The following is a 17,651-nucleotide window of genomic DNA, read 5'->3' as shown; positions in this document are numbered from 1 at the left end:
GGGCAAGGGATGCAGGTTTTTTTTGTTTTTTTTAAAATACAAATTCAATTTTGCAATTTTCTTTTCATTTTTAAAATTTTAATTTATTTGTTATTTTGGCCGTGCAGCTTGTGCGATCTTATTTCCCCGACCAGGGATTGAACCCTGGCCCTGGCAGTGAACGCGCGTGAGTCCTAACCACTGGACTGCCAGGGAATTCCCAGAGATGCAGTTTTAAGTGAGGTGGTCAGGGTAGGCCTTGCTGAGGAGGTGACATTTGAGCAGAGTCCTGAAGCAGGGGAAGGAGGGAGCCATGTGAGAATTTGGGGGAAGAGCCTTCTAGGCAGAGGGAACAGCACGCGCAAAGGCCCTGAGGTAGGATCTCAGCTGGAATGTTGGAGGAGCAGCAAGGAGGCCATCGTGTCAGGAATGGAATGAGCAAGTGGAAAAGCAGCTTGAGGACAGAAGAGACAGGGATTGATTTGTGTTTTGCCAAATTACCTCTGGCTGCTGTGTTGAAAATAAATTGTCGGGGAGGGGGCAGGGAGGTCAGTGAGGAGGCTCCCCCACTGTTACGGGGGAGAGGTGGTGACGGCTGGCCCAGCGTGGGGCAGTTGAAGTGGGCAGAAGGGACCAGATTCAGGAGATGTCCTGGAGGCAGAACCCATGGGATTCCCCAGTGACCGAAAGGGGGTGTAAGAGGAAGAACGAGGGAGGCAAGGGCAACTCTACAGTTTGGGGCCAGGGCACCTGGAAGGCAGAGGCGGGTGGGCGGGTACCTTCCTCCAGGAGCCTGCTGCCCATTGGGAATAAGGACAGGCCCCGCTCTCAGCTGACCGCACACCACGCCTGGCTTGTGTTCAGTAACTCCAACAACACCCATTCTCATCAAACGGGCTTTGTTATGCAACAGCGTAACAAGGTCCCTCCCAAACCTCAGAGGATGTGGGCAGCCCGAACCCATGACCGTGGAGGTCAGGGATGTCACAGACTTTCTCTTAGCCCAGAGACTCGTTGCTGGAGTCAGGCTCCACTTGGAAACCCTGTGTGCAGAGCAGAAAAAGCAACTTATCAATCCCGATCCTCCCAAAACCCTCGGGATCATGGGGAGGGGGTGGAGGGAGGTGGCCCCAGAGCAGGACCCCCGCCCCCAGTCAGACTCTGTCCTCCTTCTGCCCTGAGCTGAGCGGTGCCTTGAGGGACCACCGGGGCTGCAAGGTGGGCTTGTCTGCCCGCTGGGTGGGGGGTGTCTGGCGGGCTGCAGCAGCAAAGTGGGCACGGGATGGGGGCACTGATGGATGCAGCATTCCCTGGGTGACCTGCCTGTTGCCAGGCGTCTTTCCAGGGCGAGAAAATCTCTCCTGAGAAGAGGAAAGGATTCTAATTACATCTCAGGACAGTATGTATTTGGAGAGACGAGAGTCAGAACATATGGTGGGGAGCGGTGCTGGGCTGCACTGAGCGGGGATTTGTTTTCTGTTTACCTGCCAGCGTGGTGGGCATGGCAGTGGGTGGGGCTCCTGCTGGGTCCCAGGAACCGCCTGCTCTGGGATTTGGTGGGTGAGCTGGACCCTGCTGGAGGGATGGGAGGCACATGTGTCTCCCACCGCCTCCTGGGGCTCTTGAGAGGATGGAGGATGTATCACCCGTTTGGGGCACCTGCGAGGTGCCGGGAGATGTGTAGCCACAGGAGAGCTGGCCCCTGTTCTCATGCAGCTTGCACAGGCAGTGCAGGCAGTGAACCGATGCAAGACCGTGGCCATTCCCCGGGCAGGTGGGAGGTGGGCAGGTGGGAGGTGAGCGGTTGAGAGGAACCTACCCAGGTGGCCAGGGAGGGCCTCTCTGAGGGGACCAAGTTTCAGCTGAGCTTTGAGTGACTTGCTGGACGAAGAGGGACCAAGGGAAGAACATTCCAGGCGTTGGGAACTGCGAGGGCAAAAGTGAGGTGAGAAAGTGAGGCATGTTTACAGGACAGAATGGAGACCAGGGAGAGGTGGGGGCAGGGCTTGCCCCCCAACCTGGTGCAGAGGGGACCCGACAAAGGGTTCCGAGGGGGCCGGGGGGTAGGTCCGATTTGGTTTTGCAAAGACGGTGCTGAACGCTGTGCCCTGGGGTGGGGAATAACCCAGGATGGGGGCAACTGGAGAAATCGGGGAAGAACTGATGAAAACGGCAGCTTCCTCCCTGGCCTCCTTGCTCACACCTTCCAACCAAGGCCTCCTCGGATCCATCGCTCCCTTCTCGAGAATCTGGTGCCCGCGGGCTCCGGGATCAAGGCCCAGCTGTGTGGGGCCTTCGGGGCCCCGGGCCTACTCCGTCGTCCCCAGGTCTGGCCAGCTGCCGCCGCACAGGCCTCTGCGCAGCCTCGCGGAGCTCGTCCAGGTGCCGCACCTGCAGCCAGGCCACCCCCGCCCGCAGGCCCGGCCGCTCCCTCTCTCTCCGCTCCAGCCCCCGCACCGGCCCCGGGCCGCCGGCCCCGCTGTTTCCTGAGCCCCGGCCCCCCCTCCCCCGGTTTCTCCGCACAGCCCTGTTCACAGAGACGCCCCACGACATGACGGCGCGGACGGGCGAGGACGTGGAGATGGCCTGCTCCTTCCGCGGCAGCGGCTCCCCCTCCTACTCGCTGGAGATCCAGTGGTGGTACGTGCGGAGCCACAGAGACTGGACGGACAAGCAGGGATGGGCCTCGAACCAGGTACCGCCCCTGGGGAGACTTCCGAGTGCGGCTGGGCCTGGTCTCTGCCCCTCACCTCCTCGGAGGGGCGTGGCCCCAGCTCTGTTCGTCCTCTGAAGCCCCCCGCTGTCTCCTTCCCTTTTTCCCCGGAACGGAGGCCTGCTTGTGGGGAGGGGCAGGGGGCGGAGCCAGGCTGAGCACTTGGGATGGGCCCACTAAGAAGGGCCTTCCAAGGAGTAGAGCCCCTCCCTTCGTGTACAGGTGGGGAAGCAGGCCAGAGGGACAGAAGGTGTCACACACACGTGTACATGCATGCCTTTCCACATACGTGCAGGCACACGAGGCAGCCCAGTCACGGCACACACATTCACCTCTGCACTCGTACACGCTGGCACGCACACACTGTGCCCGCCTGCGGCGGGGAGGTGGGGAGGGGATGGCGGGGTGCAGAAGCTATTGGTGTCCCCGCCCACGTGCCGGGTAAGCACCATCCCCTGCCACCAGCCCCGCCGCCAAGCCCTGCAACACTGCCTGAGGGTCTTCTCTGGACAATAGAGCCTGCTGGCCAGCAAGGCAGGCTGGAGGAGCGCTCCGTCAATGACTGACGGGAGTTGGAGGGTAAATACCCCAGCTCCCTTGCTCCTCAGTTGGGATAACTGAAGGGCATCCTACTCCCTTTCCCCCAGGTGCCCAGTGGGAGTAAGTTCCAGTTGCCCAGGGTGGTAACTGGCTTGATGACATACCCATTATTGACTTCCTTTCCTCTTTTGTCTCACTCACTCATTCCTCTCCTGATGTTTCCTGGGATCACCTACCAAATAAAACCACTTGCACCTGAATCTTTGTCTCAGGGTCTGCTTCTGGGGGAACAAACTAAGACACTCTCATTCTTACGCTTGTGTACATGTAAATATTATGCAAACACATATGTATCTGCCCACCTGTTCACTTATGAACTCTTACATGACACACCTTCATATGCACACACGGGCATGCTCACACATTCTTGCATGTTTCATGAAATGGCCTCTAACATATTCACACATATATATTAAACTCATCTAGCTCCTGGAGGTGTCAACCCCCCAGCACACAGGCTCAAAGGACTCCAGTGGTCAGAGAAAGCCCTTAGGCAAAGAGTTGCAGGCTTTGCAGTTGGACGCCTCTGGGGTCAGCTTGCAGGGAGATAGTATGTGGGCAGGGCTCCGACAGCATCTGCTGCAAACACTCCTGAAAACACAACACATTCACAGATAGAGAGATGCAAGTGTACAGACAGACACTCCTACAGACACACCAAGCCCGAATCACATTTTTGCCTGTTCACACGTACCCTCCCTGTATATCTCCAAATACCTTACATATCAGAATGCGTAGCACATGCACAGTTTTATAGGCACCTCCTTTATCTTCCTTTGCTCTGACTCACCTCCATCCCCTGAGTGGACACAGAGCTGAAGGACCCCAACCTCTAGACCCGTAGTCCCCAGAGCATCACTTGCGGTCACGAGCATCTTAGCCATTGCTTGTATCCCCACCCCGTGATCCTAACACATTGTCTCTGTTTTCTCCACCCTCCCGCTCCCAACAGCTAAAAGCATCTCAGCAGGAAGACGCAGGGAAGGACGCAACCAAAATAAGTGTGAGTTTTGGTAATGACTTCTCACAAGGGCTCTAATGGAGGACACAGCTGTAATTAAAAAAAAAAAAAATCCAGTTCAGCAGGGAGCTTGGGCAAGAAGATGGAGGAGAAGGAAAAAAGAAGGGGGAAAAATTGGCCTGGCTCTGTTTTTTAAAAGCCAGAGATTTTTCAAGTTCATTGAATGACAGGCACAAACAAATGACGAGGAGAGAAGACGCATTCTCTCCTCTTGGGGCCAAGGCTGTGTGCATCCCTGATGCTTCATGTCTGTCTCAGCAGCATTTTTTATTTGGGGAACCAACAGGGTGTAATGAGACTGAGCCAGCTTTTTTTGGCCCATCACGAATGACTGCTATGGCATCTCATGGTCACTTGGGTCATCTGGCTCCAGACGTGAGGCGGGAACTACAGCTGAAGGATTTCAAGACTGGCCGGGCCTTCTAATGCATTGACTCATTTTATCGTTGCTCCATCTCTATGGGGAAGGGCAAGCTTTCACCCATTTTACAGGTGGGGCAACTGAGGCTTAGAGGGGTCAAAGCCTTGCTGGAGGTCGTGACTTGGCTGAGCTGCCTCCAGCTTTTTGTCTCCAGGCTATGCTGGAGCCCAGTGAGGTGGGGCACCCAGGGGACTCAGGGATTGACAGTTTTTGTAGAGGAGGGCACCCAAAGCAGGGCCTGGAAGAGGCAGGCAGGATCGAGAAAAGAGACTGTGTAGAGGGGACCGGCCTGGTGACACGTGTGGCCATGGGACCAGGGTGGGTTTGTGCACAGGGCATGCGGTCAGCCTGGCAGGAGGTTAGAAGTCCACTGGACACATACTTAGAAGATGCAGGTGCCTGCCGGGGTATGAATGTGCATGTGTGGGAGTGACCTCCAAAATCACTCTTTTGTGCTGCTCCTTCTGAAGCCCTTCAAGGACCTGTGGGGGAGCTCGGGACCCCAATGCCAGTTAGATGCAGAGGAGCTCCCTGAGCAGAAGTCACAGTGTAAAGAGTGGGCATTGGGAGGCATGAGGTGCTGTGCCAGGCACTGGAGGTGGCAGAACGGAGGCAGGGAGGCCAGGAGGGAGGCTCCCACAGAAGCTCAAGCAGGAGGTAGGCAGATGACAGACAAGGGCCTTCAAAGCATCATTTGTGCAGTCTGCCCCGGGGCCTTTCTGAGTTGCGATCTGGAAATTTGAGCCATTTCCAGCTCAGGGCGGCTGCTGGTCCACCCTCTCTAAATCCCTAGCCCCTCACCCTAACCCTCACCCTCTGCCAAGAGCACACCCATACGTAATACCCCATTTCTTGCCCAAACACCCATCAGTTAAGCCCAGGAAGGTAGAAATCTGTGTGTGTATTAATATACCCCGTTCATGGCAACTCTCTCGCCGATGATTTTGTTTGGGGTTTAAGGAGCGTCTCAGGCAAAGGAGAGAATAATCTAATTGACTTAGAGGATTAGAATTCAAGGCTGTTGGGCCCCACGTGAGGGGAATGCGAAGGTGCTAACTGGTTAAATAAAATAAATGTGCTCAGCATGATTGTGCAATCCCCCCCACCCCATCCTAGCCCCGGCGATTCTTGCACCAGCTGGGGCTCTGGGGCTCTGGTTAGGAAACTCACAGACAAGCACAGACCCAGTTCCTTGTGCAGACAGCGTCTTGCACGTGACCGTTCTTAAATACACAGACACGCAGTTAGTGGAAACCTGTAAGCAGAGGCACACCCCGGTTTCCCGCAGCTTAGGAGAAGGCTCAGACTTTTCTCTGCGGGCTTCGAGGTTCTGTGCAACTTGCTCTGCTCACCCTCTGGGCTATCTCGTCTTGCTTGACCCGGCTCACACCGCCCCCTTCCACCCGCTGCCTTCCAGCCTCCCATTCCTTCCGCCTCTGGGCCTTTGCACAGGCCAGTCCCTCTGCCTAGAAAACTGTTCCTCTCTCTTCCTTCAGAGCTCAGCTCAGCAAGCCTCCCTGGACCCTGGAACTCAGCCGGCACCCCTTCCTTCTCCCTGCTGGCTGCATTTCTGTCTGCACTTATCCATGCCTGTGAGCATTTGTTTCAGGCCTGTCTTCCCCGGAGACAGTGAGGCTGGGACTGTGCTTGCCTGATTGACTGTTACATTTCCAAAGCCTGGCACAGTGCCTGGCAGGTAGTTAGTGCTCAATAAATATTTATCAAGTGACTGTCACACATGCCCACACACCCCCAGGCCAATGGCAGTGTAAAGCCAGACACAGATTTTGATAAACGGACATGCCAACACGATGTGCATCATGCCTGTGCATGGATGTGTACAGGGGACATGCAGCCGTGAAGGGGCTTGTGTGAAACTATGGGACCTGGGGACCACAGGCCCTGTATCTGTAGGAGCTAGATGAGCCAGGCAGGAATTCCGGCCCCATAGTCCCATGTCACCTAAAAATCCCGAGTTCCATGGAATAATCTCCCAATTTTTAACTGTTGGGACCTAATTTGATTTTTGAAAAACTGTGAAAGCCAAACGGCTCAGTCTCCCCGCTGGTAGCGTCGGCACCTGGGGGGGGCCTCAGGTTCGGAGGAGGAAGTACAGTGAGTTTCTGGGAGTTTGGTGGCGGCAGGGCTCCATGATGGGCTCTGTAACCCGTTGGGGCCGCCATGGTGGCCCTGGGAAGGTTGAGACATGGCAGTGCTGAGTGCGGGGGTGGGACAGTGTGGACACAGTGGAGCCAGCCCTGAATGTCACAGGACCTGAGTCCTGGTCCAGCTCTGCCAGCTCCCTGGGCCTCTCTTTCCCCCCTCGCTGCTGTCTAATGAATATATGAAAACACTTCGGCAACTGTAAAGTCCTCTGGATTTGGCCGTGTGAATGACAGTGGGTACTAGAGTGGAAACTTAATATGAGTATTCATATCACGTGACTCCTGTTCCTAGCATGTGTGGAGCAGGGAAAGGAGGCCCAGCTTCTCTACAGGAAATGGGAGGGAATGAAAAGAGCTCAGAATCTCATTGGGAGATCATTTATATGGGAGGACAGGCATCTGTGATGATGATGATGATAATCATAATAATAGTAATAATAAAGCAGCTAACATTTATTGAGTGCCCGCCATATGTCGGGAACCATGATGAGTACTTTACATGAATTATCTCATTTAACTTGGGGCCTGGGAAAGGACCCCCTGGCCTTAAAAATATCTCCCTTGGGAGCTTGTATATGCTGAGGATTCTACCATCAGGGCCTTATTCCTGTGGCTCAGGTAAATTCTGCTATGTCCATTTTCAAGTTCTGGAAACTTTTCTTTTGACCTAACTGAAGTTCTGTCTTTTGGAATTTAGGTTAATTTCCCCTTAACCAGTCTTGCAAGTTGAGATGGCCCCCGACTTCCTAATTGTAAAATAAGGTGAAATTCTCCACACACCTTCTTTTCCAGGGGGCTTACCTGCCTTCATTACTGTTAGTTCCTCCTTCAGCCTAACCAAAATTGTTTGTGCTGTAGATTCAGTTCATGTAACCTGTTTCAGTCCAAAATAGCCGTGGGCAGCCTGGGTCCCCATATACGTGTGGCCTCGTGCTCCAGCCCACTTATCCTAAGCCTCCTCTCCAGCTAAGCCCTAAAAGCTAGGTACATCCAAAGTGGCCTCAGGAAGCATACTGCAGCCCCCTGTCCCCAAATCTCCATAAATGGTTAAAAGGCAGCTTCATTGGTCAGATCAACCAAGTGGCCCTATAGATCAAACCCCTGTTTACCCCGCTTGGCTGCCCCACAGGTATGATACACATATGGATACCGCATCTTTTCTGGTGCAGGGGATGGGGACTGGGACCACCGGAGCAGCACACGAGGTCTGCATCCTTCACTAGGGATTAACAGGCCAAGCGGCGGGTCATGGTGTATTATGACTTTATTTTCTGCAGTAGACGTTTCTATATTTTCTTGAAATTCCTGCTGTGATCCACAATATACAAAGGGCATGGAACTCTGAAGTCTGAAAGGGAGGCAAGATTCATGTGGAGTCAAAAATCACTCCATCCATCTTGGAAATCCCTTGAGACATCCATAGAGCAGCCGGCCTTTGGCTGGGACTGCAAAGATTACTCTGTGAAGGCCATGGTCACACACTCCCAGTCCCTGCTCTCACGGTACTCCCAGTCAGTGTGGGGGATGGATGTTAATCCAATAATCCCTCATGATAAAAAGTAAAATTACAACTGTGACCATCAAAATGAGAAGGAACGCAGCCAGTAACAGAGGACCTGACCTAGTCTGGTGGGTCTGGAGGGCTTCCTGGAGGAGGTAGAATGAGGTGAAGTGAGCACTGAAGTGTAGAGAGGTTGACTAGGAGTAGGGGGAACTTCTCTGGGTGTGTGTGTTGGAGGAACTGCAGGAGGCTGTTGTGGCTGAGGGGAAGGTGGGGATGAGACCCCAAAGGTCCCCCCAGCAGCCACTGCTGGGAGCCATCAAAGGAAGTGTTCTAAGTTGGGGGCGTTTTGGGAAGATCTGTCTGGCTGTCACAGGAGGACGGATTGGAAGGAGCCAGAGTGGCTTTGGGGAGACCCTGGAGGAGGCTGTGGTGTTGTCCTGGCCAGTGCCTGGGGATCTGGATTCTGGAGAGAAGGGAAGGGGGCCCAGTGATGTTTAGAGGGAAGATCAGTGGGATTCAGAGATGGATTGTGCCAGAGTGTGAAAGGAGCAGTGGGGATGATGACTTGGGAAGGTCTAGCTGGAATGGGTGAAGCCTTCTGGGGCCCAGATTTGGGGAGACTCTGGGTTGGGTTCTGGACATGCCAAGGGGCTGGTGAGGTGGCTGGGTGCTGCTGACGGAGGCACGGGAGTGGCGGAGCTCAGAGCGAGCCCTGGCCTGGGGCAGGGACCCTCTGACCCCTCTTCCCCACCCAGCACCTTCCCAGGGCCACCACGTCACTCTTAGGCTGAGGCCACGAGGAGGAAAGGTCTGGCACCATGGACGCAAATTAGCATCACCCATTCTTCCTGGTTCGGCTCGGGAGAAAGATCCCAGCCTGCCCACCTGATGGTCTGTGGGCTCCTGCCGTGTCCAGAAAGGCCTGGGCCGTGGACAAGCAGGGAGGAGGCTGAGCTTGGTGCTGGTGTGGACTGGCCTTGTCTCTTTCAGCATAATTAGGTACTTAATTGCACTGCTAAGGCCTGTCGATGCCTGTGCCGAGGTGATTATGATTTACAGCCAGCTGCCGCCTGGGGGTCTCTTCCCGTCATAACCTCTCCGGCTGTGTTGGAGGCCGGGGCCATAGGATTTTTCTGCCCAGTCTGTGAATGTTGAAATCCAACAGGCTGCTCCACCACTCACAAGAAGCCTGGGTAGGATGATGGGCCCCCTCCCACAGGAGGTGCTTCTGAGGAAGGCCTGGGCTCCCCCAAGTCATGGAGGGCTGGGGGCCTATGGAATGACGGGGGAGGGGGTAGAAAGACCTGTGGTTTACTGGTTCCGGGAGGCTCCCCAGAGATGTGGTTAAGGCCTGGTCTCTGTCACCAGCTGGGTGGCCTTGGGCAAATCACTTCCCCTCTCCGAGCCTCCGTTTTCTGACCCATACAGTGGGTATCCCAGCAGTGCCTACATCACGGGGTTATTATGAGGTTTAAATAAGGTGTAGACTATTTAGCACATCATTTCACAGGGATCAAGCGCTCCATAAACACTAGCTACCAGCAATACCGTTACTGTTGTGACTGTTTTTCTTATTTGCCTTCTCCGGACGGTGCTTAAAGGCGCAGACCCCTGGGGCTGGGAGGGAGCAGCCTCTGATGTGTGTCCCCTCCCTTTGTCCTGTTGGAAACCAGCTCCCCGGGGTGCTTGGTTACGGGTGTGAGGTCTGGGTTTTCCGTTAGACCTGGAGCCCGCGTGTGGATGTTGCTGGGGTCTGGCTGATTCACAGCTGTATCCCCAGCGCCCAGCTCGGAGTGGGCGCTCGCTAATCGTCAGCTGGATGGATGGATGGATGAATCTAGCCCAAGAAAACCAAGGCCAGTGTGCTGGTGACTTGCCAGTGTCAGAATCAGCCTCCCAGCACCGTCTGCCGTGCTCCCTGTCTCCCTCCTCCTCCCTGAAGGGGGAGGCCACACAGAGGGGCAATAGGGCAGGAGGGAGCTGGTGCCCAGGCCTTGGTCTCTGGGCCGGAGCTAGGCGGAGGGGTGGGCTGGGCTCGGTGCTCCCTCCCTAGCGCTGCTCCCAGCCTTCACATTATTACTCCATTAGCGCCTTGTAGGGTTGACAAATGAAGGATAATTAATATCCGTGAGGGAAACAGATGTTGAGTAATTCGCTCCCCGCTGCGCACTTGCAGCAGCACCTCCTAACTCTCCTGAGAGCTTGGCGGGGCCGCAGGACCTCTCCGTGCCCTTGGCCAGAGGCGATGGAATCAGCAGGGCTGATGGCCTCCAGCTGGGAGAGGAGGGGTCCTCTGCCCAGGGGGGCAGCTGGAAGAGTCTCCCGCTGCTTGCTGTGGTGGGAAGGTGGGAAGTTCTGCCTCCGTCCCACCTCCTGCCTCCTGCTGTGCCATAAGCCCATGCTTTCCTGCTTCGTGGGGGGATGATGACCAGCCAGGAAGGCTCAGAATAAGGGAGGACGGGCCAGGCTCCTTATGGCTGCCCACCGCTCTCTTCCCTTCTGGAGCCTGGGAAACCGCCCTTGGCCCTGCCAGCTCCGCGTGGCCCTCTGTGGGCCTCTTGTCACGCCTTTGGAGGGTTTGAGTGCATGGACTCAGGCCTGGGGTCAGTTCCCCGCTCTGCCATTCACTGACTCAGTGCCCATGGGAAAGTCGCTTCTTTCAGAGCCATAGCTTCGCCATCTGTAAAGTGGGTAGGATCATATATACATGACCTGAAATCAAAAAGCGTAATATCTGGGTACCACTTCATTTGGAGAAAGAAGGAGCTAGAGTGAGGCCATTCATTTAACAAATGTTTTTATCGTTATTATTTGCAGGGTACCAGGCTCTGCGATGGTCACTAAGATGAACAAAATAGGTATCATCCCTGCCCTCGTGGAGTTTATAATTTAGCCAGAGAGAGAAACAAAAATCAAGTAAACAAAATGGTTCTCAAATTGTGATGGCTATTAGGAAAGAAATAGACAGGGAGATGTGATCGAAGGCTTTTTGGAGGAGGTGATGTTTGAGAATGAATGGGAGTCAAGGGGACAGCACCCAGGCAGAGAGACCAGAAGGCTGTGAGGCCAGAAGGAGCTTGGCATCTGAGAGGAAGGGGCCAGGGAAGCCAGAGCAGATTAGTGGGGTGATTAGAAGTCATGTGTGTGAGTGCCCGCTGCACAGTGAATGCACCCCCTCAGAGACCGTCCTCTTCCTCATCCTGGCCTCCTCACTGCAAGGGTGATCGGCAGGGGTGTCCTCCTCCAGAATGTGGGCTGTGGCAAGAATAGGCAGGCTGGTTGTCTGTCCCCATTGCCCCCCCCCCCCCGCCCAAGGGGAGAGGGACCAGATGGGCTCAGAACTGGGGCCACAGGTCTGAATCCCACTCAGCTCCATCCTGGCCCTGGCGAGCCTGCAATGCCAACTGGTGGTGAGATCATTGGGCAGGGGGTCCGTGGCTGGTGGTTGGGGACTGTTCTCCCCTGTTCTGTGTAGGTGGGGCAGGGGCTACAGGAGGTGGGGCAAGGCTCCTTTTGGTTGTAAGAAATAAGGGGACAAGGAAGGATGGAAGCCTCCTCCCGTTACCACCCCCCCACTCTATAGGCCCAACTCCTCTCTTTTTTTCCAGCTTTTTATTTTGAATTGCAGACTCATAGAAAGTTGCAAAAAGAGATCACAGAGTCCCCTGTCCCCTTCACCCAGCTTCCCCAATGATTTATCTTATATGACTGTCCAACTGCCTTTTCTTTCTTAATTGAAAAAAACCCACAGTAGCTTTATGTTTGTGGCAGATTTATTCGTAAGAGCTGTAATCTGAAAACTACCCAAATGTCCATCAACAGGTGACTGGATAAACAGATTGTGGTATATCCATATGATGGAATACTACACTGCAATAAAAAAGAACAAACTGAGCCGTGCAACATGAAGGGATCTCACTGATATTATGTTGTGTGAAAGAAGCCACACACGGAGGAGTTCAAGAACAGGGAAAACTAATCTATGGTGATAGAAATCAGACTAGTGGGTAACCCCTCGGGGGTGAGTATTGACAAGGAGCGGCCACAAGGGTGCGCTCCAGAGGGTTGTAAGCGTCCCATGCCTTGCTCTGGATGGTGGTCACACCGGTGTACATGCGAGTAAAATTTCATTAAGCTGTGTGTGCCTTACTCTATATAAATTATATTTTAATTTTAAGTAAAAATTTTAAAACCACATCAAATAAATAAACGAGCAAAAAGCCAGAGTACAAAGACAGATGTCACACTCTTGCTCCCCCCCAACTGAACAGTTGTTAGCATTCTGATATATTTGTGATCAGCATTTATTTGTTTGTTTGTTTGTTTGAGAAGCAAAGCTAAGGATTCACTTTGCAGTCTACCCCAGGTCCTCGGCCCTTCCCTGGGCTCCACTCCAGAGACAACCATGGCTGTGAGGCCACTGTGTTCCCTCCCATCTGTTTTCAAACTTGCACACACACAAGTCACCAAAACCAGTGTAGAGTATTTTCCCGTGTTTCTTTCCAGAAATGGCATCACACTGTACGTAGGAGTTTTGCAATGAGATCTTTTCACTTCCTGCATGTCCCTGAGCTCTAACACGCCTAGTTCTAGCTCATTCTTTTTAACTGCTGTGCAATAGTCCACTGAATGAACTGACTACTGCCTATTTATCTGATCTGTTGATGGCCATTGAAGTTGCTTCTACTCTTTTGCTGTTGAACTCCACGTGCCCTCGTGGGAGTGTCTCTGGGGCCCCCCATGGCCAGGTCACCGTCTCTCTGTCGCCCCCAGGTGGTCAAGGTGGTGGGCAGCAACATCTCCCACAAGCTGCGCCTGTCGCGGGTGAAGCCCACGGACGAAGGCACCTACGAGTGCCGTGTCATCGACTTCAGCGACGGCAAGGCCCGGCACCACAAGGTCAAGGCCTACCTGCGGGTGCAGCCGGGAGAAAACTCCGTCCTGCACCTGCCCGAGGCCCCGCCCGCAGCGCCCGCCCCGCCGCCCCCCAAGCCCGGCAAGGAGCTGCGGAAGCGCTCGGTGGATGAGGAGGCCTGCAGCCTCTAGACTGATGCCCAGCCCGCCGCCGGCCCGCCCTGCGCCCCTACGGCTGTACCGAGTGCATGAGGAGCCGCTGGACCGCTGGGGACGGGATTGTCCGGGTCCAGCTGCCTCCCCATCCCGAGACCGCCCATGACCCCCACGTCGACCCTCCTCCCACCACCCCTTGGCTCAGCATGTAAGGCCCGCCCAACCCTTCCCCTTCAGACCCTCCCCGTGACCTGGCTCAGAGAAGGTGGCCCGGGGCACCGAGGGGACAACCGCCCCGGAACGCTGGGGTGGGGCACCAGGCCGGGGCCGGGCTGCCGCCTTCTGTCACCAGCTTCAGTAGAGTCCAGTGTTTCGCTTTGCTTGCTTGTCCCCCATCCCATCCCAAGCCGGGGCCTCCCAGCCTCACTCCCCCTCCTTCCGACCATCCCCTGCTTGGACCTGGAGGTGTGGACAGTGACCCCTCCCCAAATTTGGACTTGAATCTTCTGAGCAGAACTGGGGCCTCTCCTCTGGCAAAGAACTGGGAGCAGAGCCCCCAGGAGACCTGTGGCCGGTTGGCAGGGTGGCTCACAGGGGCCCTGGGAGGAGAGGGAGACCCCACTGCCTCCAGGTGGGTCCTTCACGTTCAGCCTCCTTATACTAAGAAACAGCTCCCTGCCCGCCCCGGGGCAGGAATCTGCCCCTTCACATGGCAAGTCGGAAGGAGGGCCTTTCCTCTCTGACCCCATGGCCCCATGCAGAGTTCTGCACCAGCAGGACCCCTTCGAGGGGCTTCGAGGCTCTCCAGGAGCCCCCCCTCTGCCAGCTCCTAATGTCCCAGCTGCCTCCCAGGACCCATGCCGAACCCACCCAAGGGCCTGGGGCTGTTGGGAGCCGAGGGCCCCCCAATACCAATCCCCTCACAATTCCTGATCAGGGGGGCACCCACCCCCTGGTGATTTGTAAATATTTCTATTGGGCCCAACACCCCTTCAGAACTGGCTCAAACCTCTGGCCGCACCTCAACGATGGAGTCGGGGGATGTGGGAGAGGCTTTGCCTAGGGGTGGGTGGGTTACCCTGTACACATGATCCAGTCCGTGACTACCAGCCAACCTGAATAAAGCGGTTTAAAATAGCCTCTGGGCAGTGTCTTTCTGGGGCATTTGTATCCGGGAGCAGTGCCACCGGAGAAGGGCAGGTGGGAAGGGCTTGGCCAGCCCACGCCCACGCCTCACTCAGCATCTTCTCGCTCCTGCTTTCTGCCCCCCAAGCACAGAAAAAGCACTGGAGGGGGGGCACAAGAAGTCAAAGGAAAAGCAGCCTTTGTCCAGCGCCAATCCAATTACCAGGCACTTGAATTATTCTCAGATTTTGAGATAACTACACATACAGAAGAGAGCATAAAATATGTTTACACTGTTCTGTGAATAAATAAATTATAAAGCAAGTAGGGGTGAGCTACCAGCTTATCAAGCAGCACCCCATAACTGAACCCTCTGCCCAGCCCATGTCTTCCAGATCACCCCCCTCCTCCCTCTTAGAGGTCACCACCACCCTGATTTTTAAGGTAATCCCATTCTCAATGTTCTTTTTACACTTTTACTACCTATATGTATATCATCTTAATATAGTTGAGTTTTGTCTACATCTTTTGAACTTTATATGCATGGAGTTATACCACATCTATTCCTTAACGCACTGCTGTGTTTGTGAGATTCATCCATGTTGTTTCATGTGTCTGTAATTTGTCCATTTTTATTACTGCATGACTGTCTACAACTTATCAACTTATTTATCCATTATACTGTTGACAAAAATTTGTGGTCCCATCTGGGTGCACGATAATTAACAGCACTGCCCCGAGCATGTGAGCACGAGGGTGGACTGGCTAGGTTGGAGGTTTAGGCACTGCACTTTAGGGGTCTCATTTTCTCCCCAGGTATCACCATCCCCACACTACAGTTGAAGAAATGGGCTCAGAGAGGTTAAGTGGCTCGCCCAAGGTCACACAGCTATCGAACCCTGCTCTGCCAAGCTGAGCCCCTGCTCTCATCATGCCCTGGGCTCTGGACTCCCCCTGGCTCATCCCAGCCTAGAGTCCCACCCGCCGTGGTCCTGCTGAGAATCTGCCTGAGGGCTTGTCAGTCAAGCCTTGGTAGCCACTATGGCTAGCTGGCGCCTCCTTTGTGCATCTACAGAAATCACGAGCATCACCCACACTGAGCCTGGGGCATCTGCCTGTCCCTGAGCTCCCCTGCCAGCCAGACTGAGCGAGCCTCCCTCAAGGGCAGGGACCGGGAACTGTTGAAATGATGACTGACATTGGCTGAGCACTAAGTGTGCCCCAGGCACTGTGCCGACCGCCACAGCAGCCCCAAAGGGAGGCATGTATCCTCAGTTTTGAGATGAGGAAACTGAAGTTCAGAGAAGAGTGGGTTGGAGGCTGGCTGGCTGGCTGGATGAGGACATGGATAAACCAGGCTATGAAGCAGGCAGGGCTCTGGACCGGTTGCAGAATCCTTGGGCTGGATGGTCTATGACCTGTGGTCCTTTCAGGCCAGCAGCCAGTCTTTATTCCATGAACACGGTCCCTTCTAGAAATGCCCAAGTGCAAGGCAGACCCTGAAAAGCCCAGGTCCCTCTGGGAAGGTGTGGAGGGTACAGGCTCATGCTAGAGTGATAATAATACTTACAGGTCTTGAGCACTTCCTATGAACTAGTGAAAGACTTTCCACAGGAAATCCTGAGGCTCCACAGGATCTCATTTCACCCTCCCAAGGACTTGTGTCTCATCTTGGGTCCCCTCCCCCTTTAGAGGGGTCCCCGCCTCCTTGGAGGGATTTTTCTTGCTCTATTGGGAATGCAGCTCAGGGGAAAGAACAGTGCCTGGGTTAGAATCCTGCCTCTGCCCACCCTTGTTTCAGGACCCTGGGCAAAGCTCTTCATCTCTCTGAGCCTCAGTTTCCTTTTCTGTAAAATGGGAATGCTCCCAGGGAAATGCAAATCAAAATCATAAAGAAATACTACTTGCACACACTGAGATGGCAAGAATCAAAAAGACAGAGAATAACAAGTGTTGGCAAAGATGTGGAGAAATTGGAACCCTCATACACTGCTGGTAGGATTATAAAATGATGCAGCCTCTTGGGAAAACAGTCTGGCAGTTCCTCAGAATGTTAAACATAGAGTTACCATATGACCCAGCAATTCCGCTCCTAGGTATATACTCAAGAGAACTGAAAACATATGTCCACACAAAAACTTGTACATGAATACTCACTCATAACAGTGTTATTCACAAATAACAACCCCAAAGTGGAAACAACCCAAATACCCATCAACTGATGAATGCATGAATAAAATGTGGTGTGTCCAGACAATGGAATATTATTTGGCAATAAAAAAGAATGAAGTACTGATAACATGCTATACTGTGGATTATTCTAAGTGATAATCAAAACATTATTCTATGTGAAAGAAGCCAGATGCAAAAGGTTATGTATTGTAGGATTCCATTTATATGAAATGTCTAGAATAGAAAAAAATCTATAGAAACAGAAAGCACAGGATTTCCCTGGTGGCACAGTAGTTAAGAATCTGCCTGCCAATGCAGGGGACACGGGTTCGAGCCTTGGTCCGGGAAGATCCCACATGCCACGGAGCAACTAAGCCCGTGCACCACAACTACTGAGCCTGTGCTCTAGAGCCCACGAGCCATAACTACTGAGCCCACGTGCCACAACTACTGAAGCCCACATGCCTAGAGCCTGTGCTCTGCGACAAGAGAAGCCACCGCAATGAGAAGACCGCGCGCCACAACGAAGAGTAGCAGCCAAAAATAAACAAATTTTTTTAAAAAGACCCCTCCCCCTTTAAAAAAAAAAAAAAGAAAGAAAAAAAGAAAGCAGACTGGTGGTTGCCAGGGCTGGGGGAAAGGAAAATGGGGAGTGACTACTAGCGGGTATGGGGTTCTTTTCAGGGTGATGGAAATGTTCTAAAATTGATCGGGCGTGTTCTAAAATTGATTTACACAACCTGTAAATAAACAAAAAACCAATGAAATGTTAATATAGTACATTTTACATGGGTGAATTGAATGGGATGTGAATTATATCTCAGTAAACTGTTGAGGGAAATGGGACCCTCTTAACGACAGCCCAGTGCCCACGTGCCCACAGCAGGCACATGGGAGGCACTTGGAAAATTCTGGCCGCTATTAATATTGCTGTGATTTTT

The 17,651-nt window shown here is 53.7% G+C and overlaps 1 protein-coding gene across 1 annotated transcript in view; it reads left to right on the top strand.

Moving 5' to 3' along the window:
• VSTM2L (V-set and transmembrane domain containing 2 like) overlaps positions 1-14,550 on the top strand; it is a 36,681-nt gene extending 22,131 nt beyond the window's left edge. The window contains exons 2-4 of the mRNA XM_059896827.1: positions 2,505-2,674; positions 4,245-4,295; positions 13,177-14,550. Of these exons, the coding sequence (XP_059752810.1) occupies positions 2,505-2,674; positions 4,245-4,295; positions 13,177-13,449 (494 nt within the window). The 3' untranslated portion in view covers positions 13,450-14,550. The remainder of the gene's footprint in view (positions 1-2,504; positions 2,675-4,244; positions 4,296-13,176) is intronic.
• The last annotated feature ends 3,101 nt before the right edge of the window (positions 14,551-17,651 follow it).

Source organism: Balaenoptera ricei, chromosome 15 (assembly GCF_028023285.1).
Source record: "Balaenoptera ricei isolate mBalRic1 chromosome 15, mBalRic1.hap2, whole genome shotgun sequence".
Classification (NCBI taxonomy): domain Eukaryota; kingdom Metazoa; phylum Chordata; class Mammalia; order Artiodactyla; family Balaenopteridae; genus Balaenoptera; species Balaenoptera ricei.
This window is presented reverse-complemented; position numbering and strand designations above follow the sequence as displayed.